The sequence below is a fragment of the Lissotriton helveticus genome, chromosome 7, assembly GCF_964261635.1.
Source record: "Lissotriton helveticus chromosome 7, aLisHel1.1, whole genome shotgun sequence".
NCBI lineage: Eukaryota > Metazoa > Chordata > Amphibia > Caudata > Salamandridae > Lissotriton > Lissotriton helveticus.
Genome location: NC_136068.1, coordinates 37,006,229 through 37,033,430, shown reverse-complemented (window position 1 = coordinate 37,033,430; position 27,202 = coordinate 37,006,229). Strand labels below are relative to the sequence as shown.

Below are 27,202 nucleotides of genomic sequence, written 5' to 3'. Positions count from 1 at the left end.
ATCATGGGTATCCAGCTCAACCTCCAATTCAAAATCGGAGTCCTGGATGGAGCAGGCCTCTTCCGCTGCAGATGCTTCCATTTCCCTCTGTTCGAAGATATCTAGGGTGTCCTTAATACTCTGCCAATGCATTTTTCTTCATCGAGCCAGACTGTCCCATAAGGTCTTTTGAGATCGAAATGACCGACTGGACTCTCAGTCTTCTTCCCTGAGTTCCGGAGAGAGGCCCTGCTTACCGACCTTGTGAAGGTCGTACACAGGTATTTAGAGAGGCACAGAGGGCAGAATTGGAATGGAGTCCGTTCCATCGGCAGATAACTCTGTTGTTTTGCTCGAGTGGAAGTTAATCGAAACAGGCTAGGCCAGAAGGCCGAGGTTGGAGTTTTCCTGAACCAACTAGGAAAGTTCTGATTTTCAACACAAGGACGGGTAACGCGTTCGAAATACCAACTAGGGTAGAGTAGATTCCGCACCAAAAGGATCCTGAAGAACGGTCTCGACCCAGAGCGCCTCGGTAAACATCCAAATCCAATAGCGGAAACATGCCTTGGGCTTCTCCACGTCCAATTTTACCCCATATGTCTGTGCAGCCTTTGGGGCGACCATATTGTAGATCCCTATGTCGTCTGGCGGTGAATGCCTCAAAGGGTATGTGTCTACTCCTTCCAGCAATTCGGCGTCAAGGTCATGCCACTCCAACTCTTGTGCCTCTGAGGACGTCAAGTCCCGGTAGGTCTACTGATCCTCGTCGTCTTCGCCCTCGAAATAATACAGGTATTCTTCCATCTGTTCCTCGACCGGTTCAGGAGTTTTCCGAGGTTCGGCGTCTTCGTCATCTCTTTTGACTTAGAGCGCGGGCTTCAGCGGGATGGAAACTGGCTCTTCCTTTCGTCGAAGTTCTTTCTTTGCTGCAGGATGCTCGCCATTTCGTCCTCGAGCCTCCTCTTCTTCCTTTCCATCTTGGCGGCCTGTTCGGTGTCGAGAGTGGAGCGCTTCGCTTCGAGGTCAACATCGAAGTAGTTGTTGGCGCCGAGGTGTCCTTGGAGGGCCTCCTTCGAAGACCTAGATTTTTCATGGTCTTTCGGCTTTGGGGATTCCTTTTAGAAGGATACGCTGGGCTGTATGTTCTTGGGTGCTGTTGCTTTCGCCGAGTATTTCGGCGGCAATGTTCCCTTCGAGGACTTTGCTTCACTCCTACGAGTGTCGCTCGAGGGCTTAGCTTCACCCTTTCGAGTGCTGCTCGAGTGTCAACGACTCTTACCTCCTTCGATATCTTCTTCTGGACCTCGACGAACGTGGAGTCCTCCAGACCCTCGGTGATGGTGCCCTCCTCTCCACTGGAGATGCCCAAGTCTGGGAGCGATAAAGGGGGCCCCTGCATGGTGTGATTCGCCCTTCTCTGCCCCTTTCTTACTCGGAGGGTCTTTGGTGGGAACGCCAAGCACGTGTTGTAGTCCATGCTGCTGTGGTCAAGCGGCAGGCAGAGGTTGCAGACTGGATGCTGGTCCTTCTGGGCATATTTGAGGTAGCAATTGGTGCAAAACTTGAAAGGCGTTTTGTTGATCCCAGCGCTCAGCGAGCCCCCTGCGAGCGCATTCTCCGTTGAACATAGATATCTCGGTCGAAAAACCTTCTCCCTCGTCGTCCCGGTTACCTGACCTGTGGTCGGGTGTGCTGAATCTTTGATTTTCGTCAATTTTCTTCTCTTTCCGTTAATTCCTTCTCCAAAACTCTGGAACTCTTCAGTAACGATCCAGACCCAACGGTGGAAAAAAGAATCTGAAGATGGCGACCAAAGGTGGGAGCTTCCGCAGGAAGAGCGTCGACATCACGAAAGACACCAAATTGGCATGAAAAGAAAATACTGATTCCGGACCCAACCACTAGATGGCGGAATAATGCACAGCATAGGGAATCCAGAAAGATTCACGCTGCAAAAGGAGGAATCACATTGCCTCATGAATGGAAATGACTTCTTCGAAGAAAAATGCAAAGCATGTGTATCTACAGCATACATGCCTCTAACACATCTTTCCCAAGGTTTTCGCCTCTTAGATTCCCTGTCTGGTGGAGTCCTAGGGAACGCACCAGGATTTTGTTTTGAAGTGAATGCTAGGACCACCAATCTCTCCAGGGTGGGATGCTGGAATCCCGTGGGGTGGGACAATGGTGGCAGGCAATTGTCCTATTCACAGGAGCCCCCGTGCAGGGCTTTGACCTGGCCCAAGTAGGACGTCAGTGAGGGCTTCAATAAAAGAGAGGGGTGATTCGGATGGAGTGATTCAGAAGGAATGAATCCTGGCTGTAGCAATTCTTGGCTGAAGCACCTAAGTCAAGACTTTAGATAAAACAGCTTACTTCCAATCCCCTTGAAAACCTTGTCACTTCCTTACGTACCATAGAGGATTGACACATGAGAATTAAGCTAGTATGATGGACGACTCCTTTGTGTCGAAGATAGTCACACATTGTTTAGATGCCCTGAAGAAGATCATAACTGGGTGAAGCGTGTTACCGGCGCAAAGTTCTTTTTTTTATTGCAAAATTAAATTTGAATAAAGAACAGTATAAACAAAGAACACCTTTCGATTCATTTTTTTATACAAATAGCATTTGGATGTTATACATTGTTTGCTTTAAGTTGCCTCAGCTTGCGTGTTCTCAAAAAACCTCAGTCAAGACGTTTGTCTTAGAGCCCCAGAAGGAAGGTGAAGGTCCAAGGCCTCGGCAGACCTCCTCACCACTATTACAAATGAGGTTCCCTCCTACGTGGCCACGGCAGGAGAAACCAAGTCAGTACTGGGAAAGCGGCCAATCCATTGGAATCCGCCAAATCCTCACACCAATCCCTGGTGACATCTAGGGACTGGTATTCTTCAGGGTCCAGTGGCCCCTCTCATTCATCCCGAAGTCCTAACCCCATAGGAATAGTGCATAGGCTCTTGCCTGGATGGAATGCCTCCAGTCAGTGTCAGACGATGCTCATACAGCTGCGTATTGGGAGTCCGAGATGAGAATGGGGACAACGCCGCCAGGAAGTTGGCAGTGGGGCCGGCACCAGGGAATGGCAAGATGGCTCGACCACCACCGGTCCGGATCCATCCAGGGATGCAAGTGGCCCAACTGGCATCTGAGGAAAACCCGCTGGAAGACCAGTAGGGGCCACTACCGAACCCACAGGACATGATGGTGATTCAGCAGGGACAGGCCACCAAAATATGAGGTATATGGCCATATAAAACTCTCAGAGTTGGACGGAGTCGTTCTGGCTCGTGAAAACTCAGGGAGGCGTGGAGACTCTCTAGGCTCAACCATGGAGCCAGGCCTTGAATGCAGAGGTTCACTCATCATGTCAAATGATTTAGATGAAGGGGCAAATTCAAAGACTTTTTTCTTTTTATGCTTGTGGGACTGCCTGAACACCCAGACAACGGAGTGCAATGACGAGTGTTTGGAGTGGCTCCACGAAAGATCCCTGGACCTTCCTCTCTACCAAGATCCACACACTCACAGTGTTACATATCAAGCAGCAAAGAGCTTGAGAGCGCACTCCCTCAAGGCATTGAGGTGCATAGCGCAATAATCTACACATGTCTTTGCGTCGTAGTTGCACTTGAGGCACCAGAAGAAGGGGCGTGGGTCTGTCACTGCCATTTGTCAGTGAAAGGACACAAACTCTACATAAAAGAACCATAGTAATCCTAAAAATACATTTTTGGTAGTGGCTTCCATACAGTGGACAACACTGTTAAGGAGGAGTCAATGGATAGTTGGTGTTTCTAAATTATAGGGTGTCACACTGTAAACAAATTGAAGCAGTTGATTAACTCTTAAGTGTGTCTTTGAGACTACCTCTTAGTGGTCTGTCCAGATTTGTATGGAAGCCACTACCAAAAATATATTTTTAGGGTTACAATGGTTCTTATGGGTAGAGTTTGTGTCCATGTACAGAATGTGATGATATATGTCATTTTTTGTATTTCATTGATTAGGGGATATTGGCTATGAGGATATCATTTTGTCTGATATATTGATTGTGAATTACAAACACGGTGAGGGTAAATTAAAAGTACCTTCCTGAATAATTGTTCTGTATTTATTCCTTTATACCACTTGTTGTTTTCCTTATTACGTCTGATGCCCAGGTATATAAGGGTTATTTGGGTATACCCCCGTTGCTTCTGACCAGTTGTGGAAATATGTCAACAGATGGGTATTCTGTAGACAAAACAGATTTTATCGAGGAGATTGAAGGATGACAAGGGAGTAAATATAGTCTTGTCAATGAGTCTCTACAATGGTGTGAGAGAACAGGAAGGAAGCGTTCAAGGCAGGATTGACGAGGCAGTTATTGATCAGTATGTGTCATCAACAAGATGGCATGCAGATTTAGCGGTTTCTTCAACACCATCTCACATGTCCGGTAGGATAGGAAAAATATTTCTATAGCGCCCAACTACCCGGCGGCCTCGTAGCGCTGAGAAAAGGGCAGAGTGGGGTCAGTCCACGAAGCTATACAAGCATTCCAAACAGGTGGGTTTTTAGAAGCTTACGGAAGGTCAACAGATTGTTGTTCCCCCGCAAGGCTTGGGGGAGGGAGTTCCACGATTTTGCAGCAGTGAATGAGCAGGAGCGTCCACCCCATATCACCTTATTTTCTTAGTGGTGGCCAGATGTAGAGAGCTAGAACGTAAAGTTCTCGGAGGGAGATATGGTGTTATTAGTGGATGTAGAATAGGCGGACCGGTCTTCCATATGGCCTTATTTGCCAGACACATAGCTTTAAACTGTATCCTGGCAGAGATCGGTAGTCAATGCAACTGTCTCAGTGCTGGTCTTGCCGATTGCCATTGTGGGGTCTGAAGGAGCATCCGTGCAGCACAGTTCTGGATCACTTGCAGTTTATTTATTGTGGCCTGCGGAGCTCCAAGACACAAAATGTTCCCGTAATCCAAGCGGGACAATATTAGTGCCTGAACCATTATCCTTCTCACCTGGAAGGGAAGGAGGGGAATAATTTTGCGAAGCATTCTCATCAATTCATAACAGATTGATGAAAGTGCAGTTGCTTGGTACGCAAAATTAAGGGAGCTGTCAAGCCATATACCCAGGCTATTTATCTGTGGCTTTGGAGACAGTGCGGGACCCAGACAGGCCGGCCACAGGAAGACAGAGGTGACGAGTTACCCAACAGCATAATCTCTGTTTTGTCTCCATTGAGGCGAAGATAGGAGAGCTCCATCCATCTGGCCACTGCCTCTAGGTAGGGGCCCAGAGTGCTAGATGAACCCTCACCGTGGTGTAAAGACACCACTAGCTGGGTATCATCTGCCTAGCTGATGATCTTAATACCAAAAGGATGGACGACCCCTGCCAAAGACCTCATGTAAATATTAAAGAGCGTCAGGCTCAAGGCCGAGCCCTGCGGGACCCCACAGCTCAGAGACAGTTTAGAAGACACCAAATCTCCCTCGAAGACCTGAAAGCAGCGGTCACCGAGGAAGGATGAAAACCATGCCAGTGCAGCGCCCGACACTCGAGTCGGTGGGTCAAGATGGTATGATTGACCGTGTCGAACGCGGCACTGAGGTCCAAAAGGATGATAGCAGCCACTCCTCCTTCATCCACCAACTTCCTTGCCTCTTCTGTTACCATCAGCAGCGCGGTTTCTGTCCCATGTTGGGGGCAGAAGCCTGTTTGAGAAGTATCCAGCAGTGTGTTGGATTCTAAACGATGAACTAAAATGTTGTTAATATGTTTTTCCAACAATTTGCTTAGCCAGGGCAGAAGGGAAATTGGGCGGTAATTCGATAGATTGGATTGATCCAAACTTGGCTTCTTCAAGAGAGCCCTAACCATCGCACATTTCCAATGGGAAGGGACTGTGCTAGAACTAATTGAGCAGTTCAAGATATCAAGGATCGTTGTACGAACGGAGTCAATGATCGAAATAAGATGTTGAGGTGGGGCAGGATCCAGTGGGGAGCCCGAGGACACCTTTGAGATTACCAAATCTAATGTGTCACTATCTAGAAGGTCTGCTGTCAACAGATTTGTGCACGACTGGGTGGCTTCTGAAGAGATTTTAATTTCCTTAAAGGCACCAGTGTTTGAGATGCATCCTTTTAGTTTTCTGAAAAAGATTCTTTAGTGCATCGCTCTTTTTGCTTGGCAGCATGGGGTGACCAGTAGTCTGACCCAGTGAAGTAGGCTCAGAGCATCACCAGAGCCTGCTTCAAGTCCTGATCTTAGACTTCTGAGATGTTTGATGGCTTATGCTCTCATGAGGATGAAAGCTCATTTTTTTACCCTCCAAAACTGCCAGTCTTCTCAATCTTTTCAGGCCTTTGTGGAAAGTCTTCCAAATATTACTTTCTTTTGGATTGCGAATTTGAAGACAGCAGGAATATCTGCTATGTGGATAATCAATATAGATTTTCTTTTTTCACCAGTCTCTACAAGCCCTAAAAAGTGATCACTCCTACACCATCTCTGCCAAAAATGTGTCTTGAAGCCCGAAGTCTTTTGAAAGAGCTCTTCCAGTGGCAAATTCATCAAATAAAGCACGCTCTCCAGAGGTTTCCAAACAATGAAAATGTAGATGAAAACGAAGCAGTTGGAACCTTCTGTAATGAAAAGGGAGGATGGTGTTGGCATCAGATTGGCTGGAGTTTGGGTCAAAAAGAACGATGTGGATAGAATGTGAATGTTCTATGACAAGTTCAAAGTCACTGAGTGCAATGGTACACAGCCTGACAATAGAAAATATATCTTAATCTATGAAGACTCCAATTTTGGAGAATTAGCCATAAAAAGGAATATGCTACTTACCAGTATGCATCTGTTCTTGCCATGTAGGGCTGCTGACATTCATATCTGTGCATAGATCGCCGCCTAGTGTTGGGTCCGGATGATTACACATTGTTGTCTTGGAAGAGTCTTCGAAGTATCACGAGATAGGTGGCTCCTCCCTCGGACTACAGTGCGCATGGGCATCCTCTCCAACCTCAGATTGTTTTTCGCCATTGTGGCAGAGATGGAGTATAGTACAGTGAGAGATGTCCATGCAAAGAGTGAATGCTACAGCTGCGACAGGCACCGGGGAGGCGGGTGGGCAATATGAATGTCAGCAGCCCTACATGCCAAGAACAGATGCATACTGGTAAGTAGCATATTCCGTTCGAGGCATATGGGCTGCTGAATTCATACCTGTGCATAGAATGTATAACAGTATCTCCCCTAGCGGTGGCTGCCTGTGTCAGCTGCAGCAGTCTGAAAAAGAGTTTTGAGAACAGCCTGTCCTACAGCAGCTTGCCGTTTGGAATGTACATCTACACAATAGTGTTTGGTAAATGTATGTATGGTCGACCATGTGGCTGCTCTACAAATTTCGTGTAAAGGAATATTTCCTAGGAAAGCCATGGATGCCCCTAGTTTGCGTGTAGAATGCGCCCTAGGGGGAACTGTTAAGGTGCGTTTTGCCTTTAAATAACATATCTGAATGCACTTAACGATCCATCTGGCTATACCCGATTTTAAAATAGGGTTGCCTTTGTGTTGCGGTGAGAAAGCAACAAACAACTGTTTTGTCTTTCGAAATGCCTTAGTTCTATCTATATAGTATAGCTCAGCTCTCTTGACATCTAGAGTATGCAAGGCCCTTTCAGCTAATGTCTGTGGATTTTGAAAGAACACTGGCAGTTCTATTGTTTGATTTATATGAAAATGGGATACCACTTTTGGCATGAATTTATTGTTTGTTTTGAGAACTACTCAAATAAATGGCTCTTGAATAGTTAGGGCTCGCAGCTCACTAACTCTTCTAAGTGAAGTAATGGCAATAAGGAAAGCCACCTTCCAAGTAAGAAATTGTAGTTCGCATGTGTAGTGGTTCAAAAGGTGGTCCCATAAGTCTGGTTAAAACGATGTTTAGATTCGAGACTGGTTAAGGTGGGTGTTTTGGGGGAATTACTCGTTTCAGTCCCTCCATAAATGCTTTAATTGCTGGCACTCATAAACAGTGAAAGGTGGTGCCTGTTTTTGAGATATGCTGCTAACGCAGCTAAATGTATCCTGATGGATGAGTAGGCTAAATTGCAACGTTGTAGGTGCAAGAAATAGCAAATGATGTTTTGTGTAGAAGCATCTAATGGGTTTATATTATTGTTACTGCAGTAAACGTTTCCACTTAGCTGCATAACATGCCCTGGTAGTGGGTCGTCATGCCTCTTTGATAATATTCATGCAGTCTGGAGGCAAGTTCAGTTATCCAAACTCTAGGATTTCAGGAGCCAGATTGCCAGGTTCAGCTATTGCGGGTCTGCGTGTTGGATTTCGCCATGGCTCCGAGTTAGAAGCCTGGGTGTGAGTTGCAGTCTTTGATGAGGCACCACTGACAGTTCTAGGAACGTTGTGTACCATGGTTGCCTCGCCCATGTGGGAGCAACTAGGATTAGCATCAGCGAATGTTGGAGCATTTTGCGTGCCACTCGCGGTATTAATGGAGCTGGTGGAAAAGCGTATGCAAATTTGCCTGACCAGTTCAACCATATCGCATTGCCCTGCGACTGCGAGTGTGGGAACCTGGCGGCAAAGTACTGGCATTTTGTGTTTTCGCTTGTGGCAAACAGATCTATCTCTGGTTGTCCCCACTGCCGGAAGAATGGTTGGAGCACATTGGGGTGAATCTCCCATTCGTGCATCTGTTGACTGTGCCTATTGGTCAGGTCGGCTATTTGATTGTCCTTGCCTGGGAGGTGTTCTGCCATGAGAAACATGTTCCTCTGAATGCTAGAAAGACCGCCATCAACTCCAGTAGGTTGATGTGCATCTTTTTCTGTTGTATAGTCCATAGTCCCTGGACTGTGTAATGCAGGACATGGGCTCCCCAGCCTAGCAGGGATGCGTCCGCTGTTATCACTATTTGTGGGACAGGCTCCTAGAACAGTCGTCCTTTGCAAAGGTTTTGTGGATTCCACCAATGCAGAGAGTTGTCTGCCCGACTGGTCACCAACACCAAGTCCTTTAATTGTCCCTAAGCCTGGTTCCACTGCCTTGCTAGGCACTCCTGTAGTGGACGCATATGTAGCCTGGCATGAGGGACTATGAATATGCACGAGGCCATCATGCCTATTAGTTGCAGAAACACTCGTTCTGGCAATGAGTGTTGTGGTTTGAACCTTTGGATTAACGTTTGCATTCTATTGATCCGTGCTGTGTTTGGATATGCCTTTGCTGCTAGTGGATCTATTGTCGCTCCCAGGTACTGTTGTACGTGGGAGGGTTGTAGGTGTGACTTTGGGTACTTCAGCGAGAAACCTAGACTGTGCAGGAGATGAATGGTCTTTGACATGTGGCTGGCACATTGGTGGGCTGTTGGCGCATGTATTAGCCAGTCGTCCAGATAGGGGTACACATGAATGTGTTGTCTCCTGAGATGCGCCGCCACTGTCGCTAGGCATTTTGTGAACACCCGTGGAGCTGTTGTTACACTGAATGGTAGGACTTTGAACTGGTAGTGTTGTCCTTGAATTGTAAACCTGAGATACTTTCTGTGAGCAGGGTGTATTGGTATATGAAAGTATGCGTCTTTGAGGTCTAGAGTTGCTAGGAAGTCTCCCTGCCGCAGCAGTGGTAAGACTTGTTGCAGAGTGAGCATGTGAAAGTGCTCTGATAAAACGTAGTGGTTGAGGGGCCTGAGGTCCAATATTGGTCTGAGAGACCCCTCCTTTTTGGGAATGAGGAAGTATAGTGAGTATACTCCTGTTCCTTGATGTTTTATGGGACTGGTTCTATGGCCCCCTTTTGCAGCATACTGATGACCTCTTGCTGCAACAATGTTATATGTTCCTTTGACATTGGACAGTGTACGGGTGGTATGTTGGGTGGTGTTGATGCGAGTTCTAGGCAATAGCCCTGTTGGATAATGTGCCTGACCCACTTGTCTGTAGTGATGTTTAGCCAGACTGGTAGGAACTGTTGTACTCTTCCCCCGACCGGTGTTGTATGGTTTGGGGGTAGTGCCAAGAAGTCAATGTTTGGTATTAGTGGAGGATCTATTGGTATTGCCTCCACGACCTCTGCTATTGTTATTTCCTCGGTATCCACCACGATTTGTGTTTTTATTGTATGTGGATTGTGTATTAGTCTTGTATGTGGAGGATTGCTGCGATGTGTTACCTCGCGCTCCTCCTCTATAGTTGGAGCGACAAAAGGAGCCTCTGTGTTGTTGGGACTGAAGAGCTCCCATTGACTTTGCAGTCTCTGTGTCCTTTTTCATTTTGTCCAGAATTGAGTCAACTGCTGGACCAAACAAAAAATCTGGGTTTATTGGCCGGTTAAGAATTGTGGCCTGGACTCCATTTTTAAATCCAGATATGCGAAGCCATGCGTGTCTCCTAAGCAGTACGCTTGTGTTGATAGTTCTGGCAGCTGTATCTGCCGCATCTAGAGCACACTTAATGGAGGCATTGGTGATGAGCTTTCCCTCCTGTATAAGTTCATCTGCCTGCTCCTTGAAAGGCTCAGGTAAGTGTTGGAGAAGTCCTTCTAGACTGTCATAGTGCGCCCTGTCATATCTAGCCAGCAAGGCCTGCGTGTTGGCTATTCTCCATGAGTTTGCTGCTTGAGCTGCTACTCTCTTGCCTGATGCTTCTAAAATCTTGGACTCCTTATCAGGAGGAGGAGCCTCTCCAGTAGTTTGTGAATTAGCACGCTTTCGTGCGTTGGATACCACCAATGAGTCTAAAGGCAGTTGTACCCTGATGTAAGTAGGGTCTACTGGTGCAGCCCTATACTTTTTTTCAATTCTAGGGTTGACGCATGTGCCCTAGCAGTGTCTTTGAATATGTCATTTGCGTGCTTGAGGACCCCTTTTAACATTGGAAGTGTTTTGACACTCTTTTCTGATGTTGCAAGTGTATCAAACAGAAAATCTTCCTCTATAGCTTCTGAATGCATATCTACATTATGGTAGAGTGCTGCTCTGTCTATTAATGAGTTGAAAGCCACTGTGTCTTCTGTAGGTGATTGCTTAACTGGGTATACATGTGTGTCTGTAATGGGTTGAGCCCCATCAGTGTCTGGGTCATTCCCTCCCCATGGCTGTGAGTTGGGGTCTACATATGGGTTTTGTGGATATCCAAAACTCACATCTGCGTCCTGATCTACATCTGGGTTGTAGTCAGAGCGTGCAGGTGAGTATGGTGCATATGGAGTAGTAGGCATAGCTGGACAGATAGGTTGGAAAAGAATAGGAGAGGTTGCACAGTCTCTTTTCTTTTTGAGTGGTATTTTAGAAAAGTCTTCAGCAGGCACTGGTCTTTTCTTCCTTGTATAAACAGTCACTTTCCCAGTATTTGGGTCAATATATAGTTTGGACTGATCTTCTGTAGAGGGGTCTGGATGGATGATCTCCTCTTCCACAGTCTTTTGCCTTTGCGCTGTAGTTTTAGGTTTGACCTTTTTCGGTTCGATGCCTTTATTCGGGTCGACCGTTTTTGGTGCCTGGATCTGCTTTTGAGGCTTTATAGTCTGTCCGACAGGTTTTGTCGGTGCGACGTCTTTTACAGGTTGCACCACTTTTTTCGGACCGATTACTTTTGTCGGTTCAATAACCTTCGTTGGGTGTCCTGGCTTGTTCGGCTGTAGAGGTGTCCTCTGAGCCTGCGGTTTTGGCTCGATGCCCTTCTTTGGATGGATGGGCTTCGGTTCGACAGCTATCGGTTGGTCTACTTTCGGTTCGACGCCCGCCTTGGGTGTAGCCCTTTTGCCTTCAACAACCTTTTGTCCCTTTCCGGCTGTCGGACTGGATTTGTTCGAGTCGACGGCCCTTGGTTTCGAAGGTTTATATGGAACGCTGGCCTTCGGCTCGGCGCCCTTTGTGTCCGAAGACTGTTGTGTCAATGACTTTCGGTTTTGATTGAATCGGCTTTGGATTACGTGTCTCAGAAGGCTCTTTTTGTATATTCTTATCTGGGCGGAATTGCGGGGCTATAGAACCAGTATTTAGATCTTGGCTAAGGCCTGTTGGCGATGCCTCGACCTGAGACTGATATTGGTGTAGTGTCTGTGTGGGGTGGTGTACTCACGGTTCACCCCCCCCCCCCCCGTTGTCATCGGAGTAGTCTTCGACAGCTACGATGTCTTGGTCGTATTCCTCAACCATTTGTTCTTCCTCATCGACATAATATTCAGAGTCGTGCTCGGAGTATTGATCTTCCTCTTGATCCGAGTCTTCGGCGTCAACTAGTTCTTCCTCATCGTCGAAGATATTCTCAGGCTCCGGTGCCGACCTCTGCATTTCTTGCCCTGCTGCCCGCCGATTCCGGATCGTCTTTTTGGACCGGAATTGGGCACAAGCTAGGCAATTATCTTCATTATGATCTGGTGATAAACATTTGTTGCACACAGGATGCTTATCTGTATGCGGGAACTTTGAGTTGCACTGCGGGCAATATTTGAATGGACTTCGTTCCATCGACCGTCGGTCCACGTGGCGTCGAGAAGGCCTAACGGCCCGATTCGACGACCGGAGTGCAAGTAAATTATGAAGGAAACTTTTCTGTACCGATCGAAAACAATACGGACGAATCCGAAGGCCTTTTGGCCTTTTTGAAAAGTTTAATTCTATTCCGAACTTGGAGTGCTGGAAAGTGTAGCACTTTTAACCGCTTTCTTTTGCTTCTTCCTGAAGGCACTGCAGCTGCTTGCTTGCTAGCGGCTTTCTTCTTGGTTTTCTGCTTGTTGGCCTCGCCTCCAACTCTATGCAGTATCCGAATTGGATAATGTTGAGGATCCATTTGTCTGATGTGATTCCTCTCCACTCCTGGAGGTGGAATCTTAATCTCCCTCCCACTGGTGTCCTGTGGTCGTGGGTGTCTAGTTTGTCTTGACCCATCTGTACGTGCTGCCCCCTGGGATCTTTTTTGTGGGTGGGCACACGGATTTTTTCGAAGTCACTTGGAGGTGGGCTGCTGGCCCCCTCTTCTATTTTGTCCTCGTCCATTTCTCCCTCGAAAGGACTGGCCTCTTTGTTGGTACTGCCAGGGCTGTTTCTGATGGCCCTGCTGACCCTGCGAGTCTGCCTGGTGCGTTTGCTGGAAAGCCTGGTGTGAAGTACCTGGCTGGTTTCCGCCTCTTCCGCCGGGCCTCCGTGACGGGGTGCCCCTCTTGTTCCCTCTGAACTGCAATGCTCCCATGGATCTTGCTGTTTCGTTATCCTTCTTAAGTTGGCTGAGTTGCTCATCAACTGTTTGTCCGAAAAGCGTACTGCCGTTGAACGGGGTGTTCAGGATGCTGTGTTGCACCTCCGGTTTGAAACCGGATATCCTGAGCCAGGCGTGTCTCCTTTCCGTGACGCCCATCATCATGAGCCTGCTGGCCGTGTCTGCCCCATCCAGAGCCGTCTTTAGGCAAGAATTTGCAGCATTCTTCCCCTCTTCAATTAGCTTTTCGGCTTTCTGCTTGGCATCCTGGGGCAAGTCCTTCACCAACTGTCCCAGTCCCTCCATGATTTGGTACATGTGTCTGTTCACCAGGGCGTTGGAATTAGCCATGCGCCAGTGGGTCGCGGCATTCCGTTCGATCCTTCTGCCCACCAGATCCATCCTTTTGCTCTCCTTATCCGGTGGCGGGCCCGAGGTAGTGGGTACGTTAGCCCTCCTCCTTGCTGTGGCCGTGATAATGGAGTCTGCGGAGACCGTGCCCTGAATGTAGGCCGGGTCCTTTGCGGCATGCTTGTACTTCTTCTCAGTTCTGGGAGTCACTGCCTTGCATGTTGCGGGCTCCCTGAAAGCTTCCTTCCCCTGAGCCAAGACGCTCTCGAGCATCGGGAGGAACTGGCTCCTCGTTTGTGTTGGGAGCAATGTTTCCAGAAGAAAGTCTGCTTTCTGCTTCTCTTCGTCGAGCTTGAGCTTGAAAGCTGCTGCGGCAGATTGTATCACCGCGTTGTAGGCCCCGATGTCGTCCGGCGGCGAGGGCCTCGAGGGGTAGGTGTCGACCACCTCCTCCGGGCTGTCGGTCTCGACATCGATGTAATCCACATCCTGAAGGTCATAGGGCGCCGACTCTGTGTCTGTCCTGCCCTCATCTTCCTCCCCATAGCTGTAGCTCTCGTGGGGATTCTCGTACTCCTCCTGGTCGTCGAACACCTCGACGTCCCGGTCTTGCTCGGTGACTTCTGCGACCTCCTCTTCTTCCTCCTCGACCGCCTCCAGCACTGGTGGCTTGGTCTTGAGAGGGATCGTGAAGGCCTTCATCCTTGCGTCGAAATCTTTTTTCCGCTGCATGAAGTTCTCCATTTCTGCCTCGAGGCGCCTTCTTTTCTTTTCCATCTCGGCCGCGTGTTCCGCGTCGGATGGTTCCGCCGGTCTCTTCGACGGATGGCTCGTCGCCGTGCCTCTCGGAGTCGAAGTTTTCGACGTCGAACCGGATATCGGGTCTCTGGTCGTCGTCGACAGTTTCGGGTCTTTCTCCCTCGTCGATCGATCCTTTTCGGGGACGATTTTCGACGTCTTCTGCTGATCAGCAGCTCTCGGCGCCGGGGACTCCTTCTCTGAGGATCCGCTGGGCCTGGGAGTAGTCGCGGACGCCGCCTTTTTTGGCGTCGGCGCTTTCGGGGTCTTGCCCTCGATTTTTCGAGACTCAGAGTCTCTCGGGTTCTTGGGGGCCGAAGAGTCTCCTACCTTGTCAGAAGTCTTCGTGTAATCGGTCTCTACGACCGTGTAGCAGTCGTCTTCGGCGGCAGCGTTGTCTTCTTCCTCGGAGGACATCCCCAGCTCGTAGAGCGACGGGGTCGGGGCCTTCCCCTGCAGGGTGGCGTGTGCTACCCTCTGCCTCTCTCTCACACGAAGGGTTTTCGGGGTGAAGGCGGAACAGGCGTTGCAGTCTCCGCTTTCGTGGTCCACCGGTAGGCAAAGGTTGCATACCGGGTGCTGGTCTTTCTGCGCGTACTTGTGGTGGCAGTTTCGGCAGAACTTGAACGGCGTGTTGTCCATCCTCGAGCGTCCAGGGCCTCTCTGGTCGCGTGTTCGTCGACGGTCGTCGAAGATCTGGATGGAAAACGCCTTATCTTTGCTTGTCTTTCGTCGGTGAAGTCCCCTGGAGTCTTCAGATGACTTCTCCTCGTCTTTTCTGTATTTTCTTTCTTCTTTCTCCAAAAATGTCTGGAGCCCAAACGGGAACGATCCAGACCCGACCGCGGAAAAAAAGAATCTGAAGATGGCGCCCAAGAGTGGGAGCTTCCGCAGGAAGCATGCCGACGTCACCGGAAATACACCCAAAGGGGATGTGACGCCGACGCCCACCTGGGCAAAGAGAAAAAAAAAAAACAAAAAAAAAAAAACAAAGAAAAGACTACGAATCCGGACCCAACCACAAGACCGCGGAATAATGCACAGCATAGTGAATCCAGAAAGATTCACGCTGCAAAACTTTGAGTTGCACTGCGGGCAATATTTGAATGGACTTCGTTCCATCGACCGTCGGTCCACGTGGCGTCGAGAAGGCCTAACGGCCCGATTCGACGACCGGAGTGCAAGTAAATTATGAAGGAAGCTTTTCTGTACCGATCGAAAACAATACGGACGAATCCGAAGGCCTTTTGGCCTTTTTGAAAAGTTTAATTCTATTCCGAACTTTGAGTGCTGGAAAGTGCATCCGAACCCAATTGCGGAAAAAAACAATCTGAGGATGCCCATGCGCACTGTAGTCCGAGGGAGGAGCCACCTATCTCGTGATACTTCGAAGACTCTTCCAGGACAACAATGTGCAATCATCAGCACCCAACACTAGGCGGCGATCTATGCACAGATATGATTTCAGCAGCCCACATGCCTCGAACACGTAATTTAGATTTAATATATCCAGTAGAGAACTCTTAAGTCACCACAGTCCTCAGCATTAACTTAGTAAGCAATCCAAGCAGTGACAGGCCTGCATCAAGCATCTGATGCAAGCATGTCCCACAACATACTCCCCCTCGACCAGCAGTACGCTGTGTAATTTGATTTGCTGCTTGCCTGAACCTGTAGAGGAGCACACTGGAATACAGCGGCACTTATACAGGTGTGGCTGCATGCTTCAACCTGCTTATTTGATTGAAATTTAACTGTTAACCGCTGAACAACTATGAATTACTTTTTGCCCCATGTAATTCTCTAATGACTTCGCAGGAACGTTTGATGATTTTTACAGTTTTTTCCTACAATGCAACTCGTACATTCTCATAGGATGCCTTGCAAATGAGGCGATGAAGGAGCCATGCATTCCTTAAAAGACACAAGTGTGCCTCATTGGGTTGAGGTAGTAGCGCCTAGTTGAAGCTCTGATACAGCTCCAAGGATGTCTTTCCCAGCCCGAAGCTCCGCTTCCCTAAAACATCAAGGTACGATCCACAGCGTAAAATCATGGCTCCCAATAGCAGAAAGTGGAAGCAAAGTACAACTGTGCAAGAATACTGATTTTTGTTATGAAAGTTTCCACAGCTATCTAAGGCTTATGCAGCCATTCAGACTACAAAAACTACAAGGCATCAGAATGTCCTTCCACTAATCAGCTCCATAACAGATACAAGAGCTTTAGTTCTAATATTAAAGTCTGAAGGGCCAGCTCATTAAATGGCAAAAGCTGGTTTCTAAACTCTAGGGAGCAGTCTAATAGCAGTGGGGGCTTCAGATGTAATACCCAAGTACTGCTGCCCTTACATCACATTTCCAGAGGCTGAAGGCAGGGCAACCACTAGGACAAACTACAGTGGCCAATCGCTCTTCAGCACAGATACAGTGAAGGGCAGCATGGAGGCAATTGCGTAGAGTAGTCTTTTCCTACAGCAAAGTGGCTCCTCCAGCCATCAAGGGCACCAAAATGTAGGACTATCTTACCTAGGCAGTCACATTTATACCACTCCCCAGCTATACACATTAAAATGCATATTCCAACTGCACAGCCTCACCCACTATCCCAGAGCTGACCGTGCTTCCAACCAGACAGCTTAGGTAACATTGTGGAGTCGCAAACATTTCCCCATTTATGTCAACCACCATCTGCTGTCACAACAACATCGAAACTGCAAAGGCCCCCTGCCACATGCCAATAATTTATTGATGTTCTGTACACAGCCAAAACCTAAGAAAAACTAGCACAATATGGGTCTGTTTCTGCACGCTAGGCTCTAGCTTCCTGCATCTAACATCAAGATACGGCTTTACCATCAACTCTAAAAAGGTGGTGAACAGCGGGACAGAGCAAATAAAGAACAGGTGGTTTGTGGGCGAGGGGCAGGTATCAGGGGCTCATTGAAACATTTTAATTAAGAAAAATGATAACAATATATTTACACAATTTATAACTAAATCATTTAGTTAAATGTAAGTAGTATCCCTTACTAATGAGGAAACAATATTTACAAGTAAGCATGTCTTTCCCTGGATGAAAAAAAAAATCAATTTAAAAGTAACTTCAGCAGAGAGGACGGTCCGCTGGAAATCCATGTGGGAGTAAAGCCCCAGAAGGGTGGGAGATAGTGGCCAGGAGAAGATGTGGCACTGAGGGCACAAAGTACCTCACATAAGGAACCAAGAGGCATGAACAATGAATGGGATGAAACAAACCCTTTATCAGTGTTCTCCTTTTGTTTACATTCCCAATCCATGGGTGGCGATAGGCTACCATCACCAGGACACGGCCAAGTGACTGGGCATGATGGAATTGTAACCAGTGGTGTGATGGTCCCTTCCAGGTACTGTCAGTCAGTAAGGGCACAGCCCACTATGAACATACAAAAGGGCTTCCAATCCTACGGGTGTTTCGACCGAGCGTGATCGGCCACATATGGCTGTATTGGACAATTACATGAACTTATTTGAGGGGTGTTATCGCACCAATTTATCCAGGAGCACCAACATGTGAGAGTCACATGGGATACATTTCTGATTGAAGAGAATGAACTCACTCATTCCTTTGACCACACAAAACGTACAAATTAGGTTAAGGCCTGCAGGTAATGTACAGCCTTCCCAAAACACTCACTTAAGAAGTGATTAAGAGAGGCACCTCTGCCTTTTCCCACTCTTCTGTCCTTTTCGGATGGGATGGTCCTTCAACCAAAATAAGAGCGAGTCTGTAGCATTTCTCCAGTTAAGGAAACGATTTAAATTAAAAAAAGATAATCCACTCTCTACCAAGTTAGTCTTAAAAGCCATCCCCTCCCACACATGAAAACGGGGAAAAGAGGCAGGAACAACTGAGTTTTCCATAACAGTTAAATTAATAGAACAGCCCATCTCCCTACCCTTATGGGCAATCAGCAGATAAAAAAAATACATTTAAATCAAGAATGTTTAAAAAGAAAGAGGCAAAAACCCCAAAGCGCTTAAAAAGATTCTACGTGTGTCTGTGTGTTTAATCTAGCAGCAAAGAGATGCCCCCCGCCCTGAATAAATACACACTGTCCAAGGTGAGGAGGTCGGTCCGAGGCACGCAGCACGCGCAATGTCCTCCAAATAAAATTAAAAATACATAGGAAAGGGAGTTAAAACAAAAAAGGTAAAATAAAGATTAAAATCTGGCCCGATTGCTGAAATCACTTTTAAACATGTGGCGGAGGGGAGTTTTTGGTTCAACGTTAAAATGAGCCATTAACCCACATGCTGGTGGGGGATAGGTGTGTCACCATGGAAGAAAACCTAAGCAATAAATGCAAGGCAAGCCTCTTGGTGACACCAAAGACCTATCCCTCTATCCCTCCCCCACGTTCCTGGGAGAGACCCGGGCCTGTGCAGAAGGCGCCAGGATTTGGGCTTGCAGAGAACCACAAAATAATGAAAAGACATTTCAAGTTCTCACATGAAAAAATAAAGTCTCCAGATATTTATCATTTTCATTGGCGTCGTCAAGTAGCGCCAGGAAGGTGTTTCCAAGGAGGTACTGGTCCAGGTACCCCAGAAACAGATGGTGACTTTGCTCATCTGTTCAATCCAATGGGGATACTCTGCCATCCTACGGTGTTCTCCAAGGGTTGGCGCCTTAGTCATGGGACAACACAGAAGACTTACTCACTATGCCAGCTGTCCTTGCCACCTCCAGTCTGAAGCCACTTGCTGAATAAATGTCCGAGGAGGGATGAAGGAAGGCTGATGAGCTGGCGGGTTCCAGTTAATGCAGCATGGACATCCTGCACTATTTGCTGCGCTTCTCTTGCTCTGCAGATGACAGTGCTCCGTCAAAGACTGTTTGGGCCTCTCCCGCCCAAACAGGCTACGCTTGCTCTTGAATTTTGCACAAAAGCACTGTACTTAAGCCATCTATTTTTGGGCTTGCTTCCGGTCCAGATGGTGAGAGGCCAGAGGAAGCAATGCTATTGAAACCCATCAAGCTACATATTCTGCTGAAAATTGACCACTTTCTCCTTAACATTAACTCCATACACCTGGTCTGACGCGGTAAGTCAGAGGAATGGTGCTCCCACAGAGGTAGAGCAGCTCGATAAATTCTCCTCACTTTTTCAGTCTGTCCAGACCTGAGGTTGCAAAGGGAAGATTAAGATGGGGACAGCCTTAGGTGGAGCAGCAGCAATGTGATGCCTGAAGAGCTTCCTGGGAGAGCACAGTTGTTGATCAGGGCAACATAGAAGGGAGGTGGTCCTGCACAACAGCATGAGGAGTGCTGCCAATGAGGTCACAACCCTGATCGATGAAAGTGAGCAGCTGGGACTGGAGCAGAGACACGTGGATAAAGTTCCCTGTGCACAGCGAAGTCCGGGATTGAGGGGTGTGCCAAGGGATGTTTGGTTGGAGAGAACAGATGAGAAAAAATGCAAGCCGGGACAAGACTGGAGGTTTGGAGTAATCCTGGAGTTCAGCCTGGCTTTGTGAGTGCATGAATAGAGTGGGTGTAGGAATCTCAGGTGAAGCACTTCTCAGGAGGTGTTGGAGATCGACCCAGAAGCTTCTGCTGACGAGAGTTGGTTTCGGTCTGCTCCTAGTCTGCTCTCACCTACAACAAAGCAACATAAAAGTATTAGACCACACTCTAGGTTTACAATTCACTGAAAGAAGCCAATTGCTCAAACTCTTACAACACAGACCTTCAAACTCCCTTGGGAGAAAATTCTAGATTGCAGATCATTAACCCCAATCCCCTAAAAGCATATCTAGCATATCCAAGCTTACTACAAGAACCAATATACTTAAATATGGCACTAATTCTGCTGCTGGTATAGCTCTTCGTTAATGCAGGATTTCTTATCCCTTCTTGAACCCCCTGCAGCTGGATGTTGGTTTACAGCTGTGTACTGGTCAGGACAACATCATCCCAATCCCCTATGAGGTTAAAATTCAGATGGAGTTTCCAGATCTGAACGTCGAGCTCAAACGCAAAATGCCAGTATCAGCACTCCAGTTGCACACTTACAGGTTACCTTAGCTCAGCCACAACAGTTTAGGCTTTTAATGTCCATGTTACACGGGCAATTCACACACCATGAATCTGCAGTACAGTGCAAGGATACCCGTTGACATTGCACACTGACCACATTACTCTGCAGAAAATTAAAACTGGGCGAAGGTGGAGGCTTCTCTAGAATATGCGGACATTGGCTTCCAGCAGCAGTGACAGATCCTAGGGGACATTCTGCCCTACCTGGACACTAAGGGTTAAGGGATGATGGTTGCTTTAATGCTTGGATAACTTCTATGGAGAGGTTTCACCTAATGGTAAACATCATATTCAGGAGAAAACAGGCTGAAATGAGCCAACGCCAGGGAAGAACAGTGTGTTCAGGCTGCAAACGAAAGAATAATGAACTTTCCCATTAACCCTGTGTGAACAGAACCATGTAGATAAGTATGGCACAGCATTTTTCCCTAAACAAAGCTGAATTGGACATTTTAGTACGTCATTATTTTTCTTTTAACAAAAGATCTAGTTTGCATCGCAAATTAATAGTTTCACAGGCCATCTTAAAAAATAAATGTTTGCTATGACTAGTGTTGAGGACGGGGCAAGCACTACGTGCACAGCATTGGGGCACCCACAATCACTTATGGCCAAGGGTGGAAGGACAGACTCATGCCTGGACTGTGCCCAGCAACTGATCCCACTGCTCAACAAGAACACATGGAAGTCGACATCTCTATGTAGGAGGTATGCAGTAACAAAGGACCAAGAAAGAATCACTTAAGACCAAGGGTGGAAGGACAGACTCATGCCTGGACTCTGCCAGCAACTGATCCCACTGCTCAACGAGCGAAGAAGCAAGAAGCACACACTGAGGCCCACATCTGTGCAGGAGGTATTTATTTATTTATTCAAAGTTTTATATAGCGCGAACAGGATCCTTACAGATATCAGAGCGCTTCACAAAGACAGGGAAGGGGCAGTAGGAGTCAACAGAGATAATGGGAACAGTATAATAGTCAATAACATGGTAATAACATGGATAATAAAAACATACATAAAACCAATCCATATACAATCAGGTAAGGAAGTAAGATAGGACAGCACAAGTCATTGATCCCACTACAGAGGTGTACAGGTGGATCAGTAAACCAACGTGTATCATATCTTGGTCGGTAGTAAGAGAGTAGCGTAGTAGTGCCCCCAACAAGTAGAGTATAGTGTCAGGGGATAGGGTGAGCAGTGATACAAAGCAATGCAGAGTCTCTGAACCAACATCTATACGGTTCAGGGGATCTTGGCCAGTAGGATGGTTTTCACCTCTTTCTTGAAGAGTGCAGTGGAGGAGATCAGCCTGGTTTCAGGAGGGAGCGCATTCCAGATCCTGGGTGCCATTCCTGAGAAGGAGCGCTTGTAAGTTTTCACTTTCTGGAATCTACGAGGTTTCAGGAGTAGATTTTTTGTGCTCCTATTGGATCTCAAACCTCCTGACACAGACAGCTTTTGAGCGAGGTAGCTGGGTGCCTTGTGGTGCACGGCCGTGTGAGTCATAATTGCAATTTTTAGCTGTATTCTGGCTTCAAGAGGCAGCCATTTTAGAGACTTTAAGTCTGGGGATATGTGCGAATGCTTTCTAGAGCCAGTAATGAGTCTCGCGGCAGCGTTCAGGGAGGCTCTTAAGGGTGCTGTTGTGGATAGCGGGAGACCGCTGAGGGTCGCAATTCCCTAGTCTATTCGAGGGATGACTAAAGCTTGTACAGCAGTTTGGAAGTCTTTGGCCGGGAGGAAAGGTTTAATTTTCCTCAGCGTGTTAATTTGGAAATTAGCTGCTTTTGTGGCTTTGCTGACGTGCTGCTGCATGTTGAGCTTGGCGTCGAGTGTGATGACTAGGGATTTCGCCGAGTCCACGATGGTAGGTTGGACATTGAGTGCTGTTAGGTTGTTGAGCCAGGTTTGGGTGGTGGAGATTTTCACCGGGGGTGAGATGAGTAGGAACTCAGTTTTCAGAGCATTTAGTTTGAGGTGATTATCGGCCAGCCAAGATTGGGTGTTGATAAGCGTGGAATTCAGATGTTTGATATCTTCCGGGGATTGTAGCTTTAGGTAGAGTTGTGTGTCATCGGCGTACATATGGAATTGAACATTGGATGCATGAAGCAAGGTGGCGAGCGGTTCCATAACGAGGTTGAACAGAGTAGGGGAGAGGGTGGATCCTTGTGGAACCCCTAGATCTGCAGGCACAGGTGTAGATAGCACATTGTCGATCTTGAACCTCTGAGACCGGTTGTGAAGGAAGGACGAAAACCACTTGAGAACAGTTCCCGATAGCCCCATTCTAGAACTTAGCAGCTCCAGCAAGTTCTCATGTTTGACCGTGTCAAATGCTGACGAGAGGTCAAGAAGGATGAGGAGGCAGGACTCATTGCGATCCAGAATTTGGAGGGCGTCATCAATTATGTGCGTCATAGCTGTTTCCGTGCTATGTTTCGCTCTGAAGCCTGATTGATGAGGGTTGAGGAGGTCAAATTGATCAATGTGTTTTGTTAGTTGGAGTTGGACACATTTCTCCAGCAGTTTGGCCAGGGTGGGGATATTGGTGATGGGCCGATAGTTGTTTAGGTCAGACGGATCAGCTGTAGGTTTCTTGAGTATAGGCGTGACTTGCCCCACCTTAAGGGAGTCTGGAATGTGTCCTTGTTGCAAAGAGCTGTTGATGATCTTGGTCCAGAGAGGGAGGAGCAAGGGGATAAAGTCTTTTACAGCATTAGCAGGTAGAGGGTCTGTGTGGTGATTAGAGGGCTTCAAGGTGCAGAGCAGTTTGTGTATAGCTTCTTCCGAATAGGTATCGAAGTACTGCCAGGACGCCTTGTTTTTAGGTTGAGTGTCTGCCATTCTGGTGTGGTTGGGGTATCGGCTTACATCCATGATGAGGTCATTTCTTATGTTGTCAGTCTTTAGTTTAAAGAAAGCAGAGAAGGCTTCACAGTGTGGGGTGTCATTTGTTGTGCTGTTTGATTGTGTGGGTTGTGCCTTTGTTTGGGTCTTGATTAGCTCGAACAGCTTTCTTGGCCTGTTCTTCGCTTGGTCCAACTGACGGCTGAAGAAGTCCGACTTTGTGCGTTTTATTTTCCTAAAGTAGGCATTTCTCTTGTTCTTAAGCTTTTTGAGATGCAGTGCTGAGGGGTCCGATCTCCAGGTGCGCTCTGCCATTCGCATATTACGCCTTTCGTCATTGAGTCTGTCATCATACCAGGGGTTAGAAATTTTGGTGGAGACTCTTCAGTTGCAGAGGGGCGACTTCATTGACTATTGTATTCATAGAGTCACGGTAGTGGTCAGTCAGTGATTGAACATCTGAGGCACCTGAAGGGGGAAGGAGGAGGCTGCCGATGTGGGGAGGTAGGGTGGAGGGGTTAAGATTCTTCAGATCCCTTTTCCATGTTTTGGATTTGATTGGTGGGTTAGGTTTAACTTTTTCGTTGATAGAGAAGGTGATAATGTGGTGATCTGACCAATCGCAGGGTAGAATCGCCTCCAGTTGAATAGCGTTCTCTTTGGCAATGATGAGATCGAGTATCGCGCCTTTGTCGTGTGTTGGTTTATCGCATAATTGGGTGAGGTCAAGCGCATTGAGGAAAGTTGAGACTATTCACCACGGTGTCTTTCTGATCGTTCCAGTGGAGATTGAAGTCACCCAGGTAGATTTGAGTGGTCTGCCGACCGGCATTGGAAGTGATCAGGTCCATGAATTGTTGGGTGAATATGAGATTGTCACCAGGCGGGTGATAGATGATATGTAAAGCACAGACTTGTTTGCCCTCACTGGTGATGTCGAGGCAGAGGAGTTCACAGGAGGAAAGGGAGGGGGAGGTGACTTGAGTAACGGAGAGGTTGCTCCTAAAAATGCATGCAATTCCCCCGCCCGTCTTGCCAGGAGACCTGTCCAGCCTAATGATGTGATAATTGGGGGGGGACTAGTATATCCATAATCGGGGTAGAGGCTTCAGTGAGCCACGTTTCCGTTAGAATGGCTAGGTCCAGCTCCCTATTTGAGACGAGATCCGCGATGTCGGAGGAATGTCTCTGGGCCGATCTGCAGTTTAGTAGGATGCATTTGAGTTTGGGAGAGAGAAGGGTGGTCGAGCTTTCTAGTGTGAGGGGAACTTTTCTGAGGTTGTTAGGGACGGAGCCTCTGTTGTTGAGTGTTGGGAGCCTCAGAGGGTTTGTAGGAATTGTGGGTATGGGGATGTGTGAGTTGGAAAAGTCTTTTACCGGACCTGGGCCATAAGAGCGTAGGAGAGAGCATAGGTCGTGGTCCGATAAGGGGCTGAGAACACGCCGGGGGCGGTGGGAATTATTGCGAACGGGGATAGTAGGTCATTGCTGGTGTCGTCGAGGGTATGTAGGGAGGGTGCGTCGTTTGTAGGGTAGTGGGATGGTGGGAGGTAGACTGGGCTGTGAGGAGAGCAGGTCTTTGATTGCGTGGACGTCTTTTTTGATTTGTAAGATTTCCTCTTTGACTTGTTGGAGCGTGGATAAAGTCAGGTCAGGAGGGTCATTGGGGAAGGTGTTGGTGGAGAGAGCCGTTGGTGAGTGGTGGAGTAGTGAGCTGGTGATCAGGCAGGGTATCGGGGGGGGTATACTAGCGTTGTTGAGGGGTTCCGCGGTGCTACGGTATTCACAGTGTGGACGTCTTTGTGGGCGAGGGGTGAGGGTGATGAAGGTGAGGCAGGCGGTGGGTGGGAAGCATAGGTAGTGACTTCAGTGGGAGATGGTGCTGGTGAGTAGAAGAGTGAGTGAAGGCTGAAGACAGTGGGGGAGACAGGAGGGTAGTGAGGGCTGAGAATAGGAGGTGGGAGAGAGGGGGATGCTAGGGTAAGGGAGGAGGTATGTTCTGTATCTTTTGTTGGGAGGGAGATAGAGTTGTGAGTGGAAGTGGGGAGGGAGCAGGGAAGGGAGAGGTGTCTGCCGTGGGGGGGATGGGTGGATAAACTCCGAGTGAAGGTGTGTGCTGATGTAGGCGTGTTGTGGGTGGGAGTTGTTGTGTCAGGTGTGAGAGACTCGTGGGTGGGAGTGGAGAGGGAGATGGGGAGGGAGAGGTGTCTGTCGAGGGGGGGATGGGAGGGGGGGTATGGGTGGGGATAAGAAGGGTCATGTTAGAGGGGCTGCTAGTATGTGCGGTGGAGGTATTTGTGACTGTCCTTGGGGAGTGGGGGGTGTTAACAGCAGGTGGGCCATTTACTGGGGTTCTGGGGGTAGAGGTGTAGTAGGTGGTGGCTGTGAGGTCAAGGGTGATAGTGCTGGCGGAGTTCTGGGTGGGGGTCCGCAGCTTGGAGAGGTGCTCTTTGAACTTGGGGAACAGGTTGTCTAGTAATTCCAGGTTCTTGTCCGTGGATTGGAATAGGACAATCCCGTTATTGTAGATAGTAATGGTAGACCTGCCAGGGAAGAGGTGGGATGGTGAGAATTAGGCCATGGGTTGTTTTCCTGGTGGTGGAGACTGTGAGTAGGGATAGGAAAGTTTTTCTCCATTGGGCTCTGCGTGAGGTGTGGAAGATGATATCAGTATTCAGGGCTCCCTTGCCCGATGAGAAGTAAGTGTCGGCAAAGGGTGTTTCAGGGTGCGACCTCAAGAAGTTGTGTTTAAAACGTTTAGTGGCATTTTTGGAGAGAGGAGTGGAGGGGTAGTTAATTCTAAAAGTGTGCTTGCCGTTGAGCTCCATTTTAGAGAGGCTGTGGTGTTAGGTGTAGGGAATAGGGCGATAGTACAAACTGTCAGCCGCTAGTTACAGGGCCAAGGAAGACACTAGTGAGTGATCAAAGATATAAGAGGTAGAAGTCAGTGTGATCCCCGAGCAGCCAGTGCGTAGGTGCATCTAACCAAATGTATCCTATATACGAGGTAGCAGTCAGCTTACACCGTGTAGCCAACTATGCGAGGTAGGACCGGTTAGGTGGAAGCCAAGTTACATATTAGAATGTACGAGGTAACAGCAGTGCAGTCTAGGCTTAGAAAGTGGCTGGGTGCAGCTTACATGACAGAGCGAATTGAATGAGGTAGTAATAATCAGTGCAATATCGTGACGTAGCTTACATCGAAAAACCAACAAATAAATAAATGCGGTAGCGGACAGTGAGTGATGGGGATAGAGGTGAGATACGTGCAGCTTGCCGCATATAAAATACAGGCTAAAATAGGGCTAAACTACTAATGAGTTACTGAATCCCATAAATGTGCATACAAATTGCAGCAATAACAAATATAACACTAGAATATACGATAGCAATGTGATAGCAATGCATACAATGTAGGAGGCCAGTAATAATAAAATAAGATAAAATAAAATTAGAAACTGCAGTAAAAGGCAATGACTAGTCCATGATGGCCGCTGAGTAAAGATAACAGATAAAGATAAATAAAGATAAATATAACACTAGAATATACGATAGCAATGTGATAGCAATGCATACAATGTAGGAAGCCAGTAATAATAAAATAAGATAAAATAAAATTAGAAACTGCAGTAAAAGGCAATGACTAGTCCATGATGGCCGCTGAGTAAAGAGAGAGGTCAGTCTAAAATGGCCGCCAGATAGGGGGTCTGGAGACGCTAGTCCTTTTATGTTGTTATTGCTTGAGAGCAAGGAGGAGAGGTTCCAGGTTCCGTTTGAGCAAGCCCAGCTCCTAGCTAGATATGAGGTAGCGATCGTTGTATCACAGGCGAAGGAAAGGTGACATGTGTACCAGTTACGGAGAAAGTGCCAAAATACGATTAGAGATAGTCTAAGGAGTCCAGTTCTTAGTACA

The 27,202-nt window shown here is 47.7% G+C and overlaps 1 protein-coding gene across 1 annotated transcript in view; it reads right to left on the bottom strand.

Moving 5' to 3' along the window:
* Positions 1-17,079: 17,079 nt before the first annotated feature.
* The window catches only part of GSK3A (glycogen synthase kinase 3 alpha), a 214,329-nt gene continuing 204,206 nt past the window's right edge, over positions 17,080-27,202 (bottom strand). Inside the window, exon 11 of the mRNA XM_078651334.1 lies at positions 17,080-19,992. Within this exon, the coding sequence (XP_078507460.1) occupies positions 19,916-19,992 (77 nt within the window). The 3' untranslated portion in view covers positions 17,080-19,915. The remainder of the gene's footprint in view (positions 19,993-27,202) is intronic.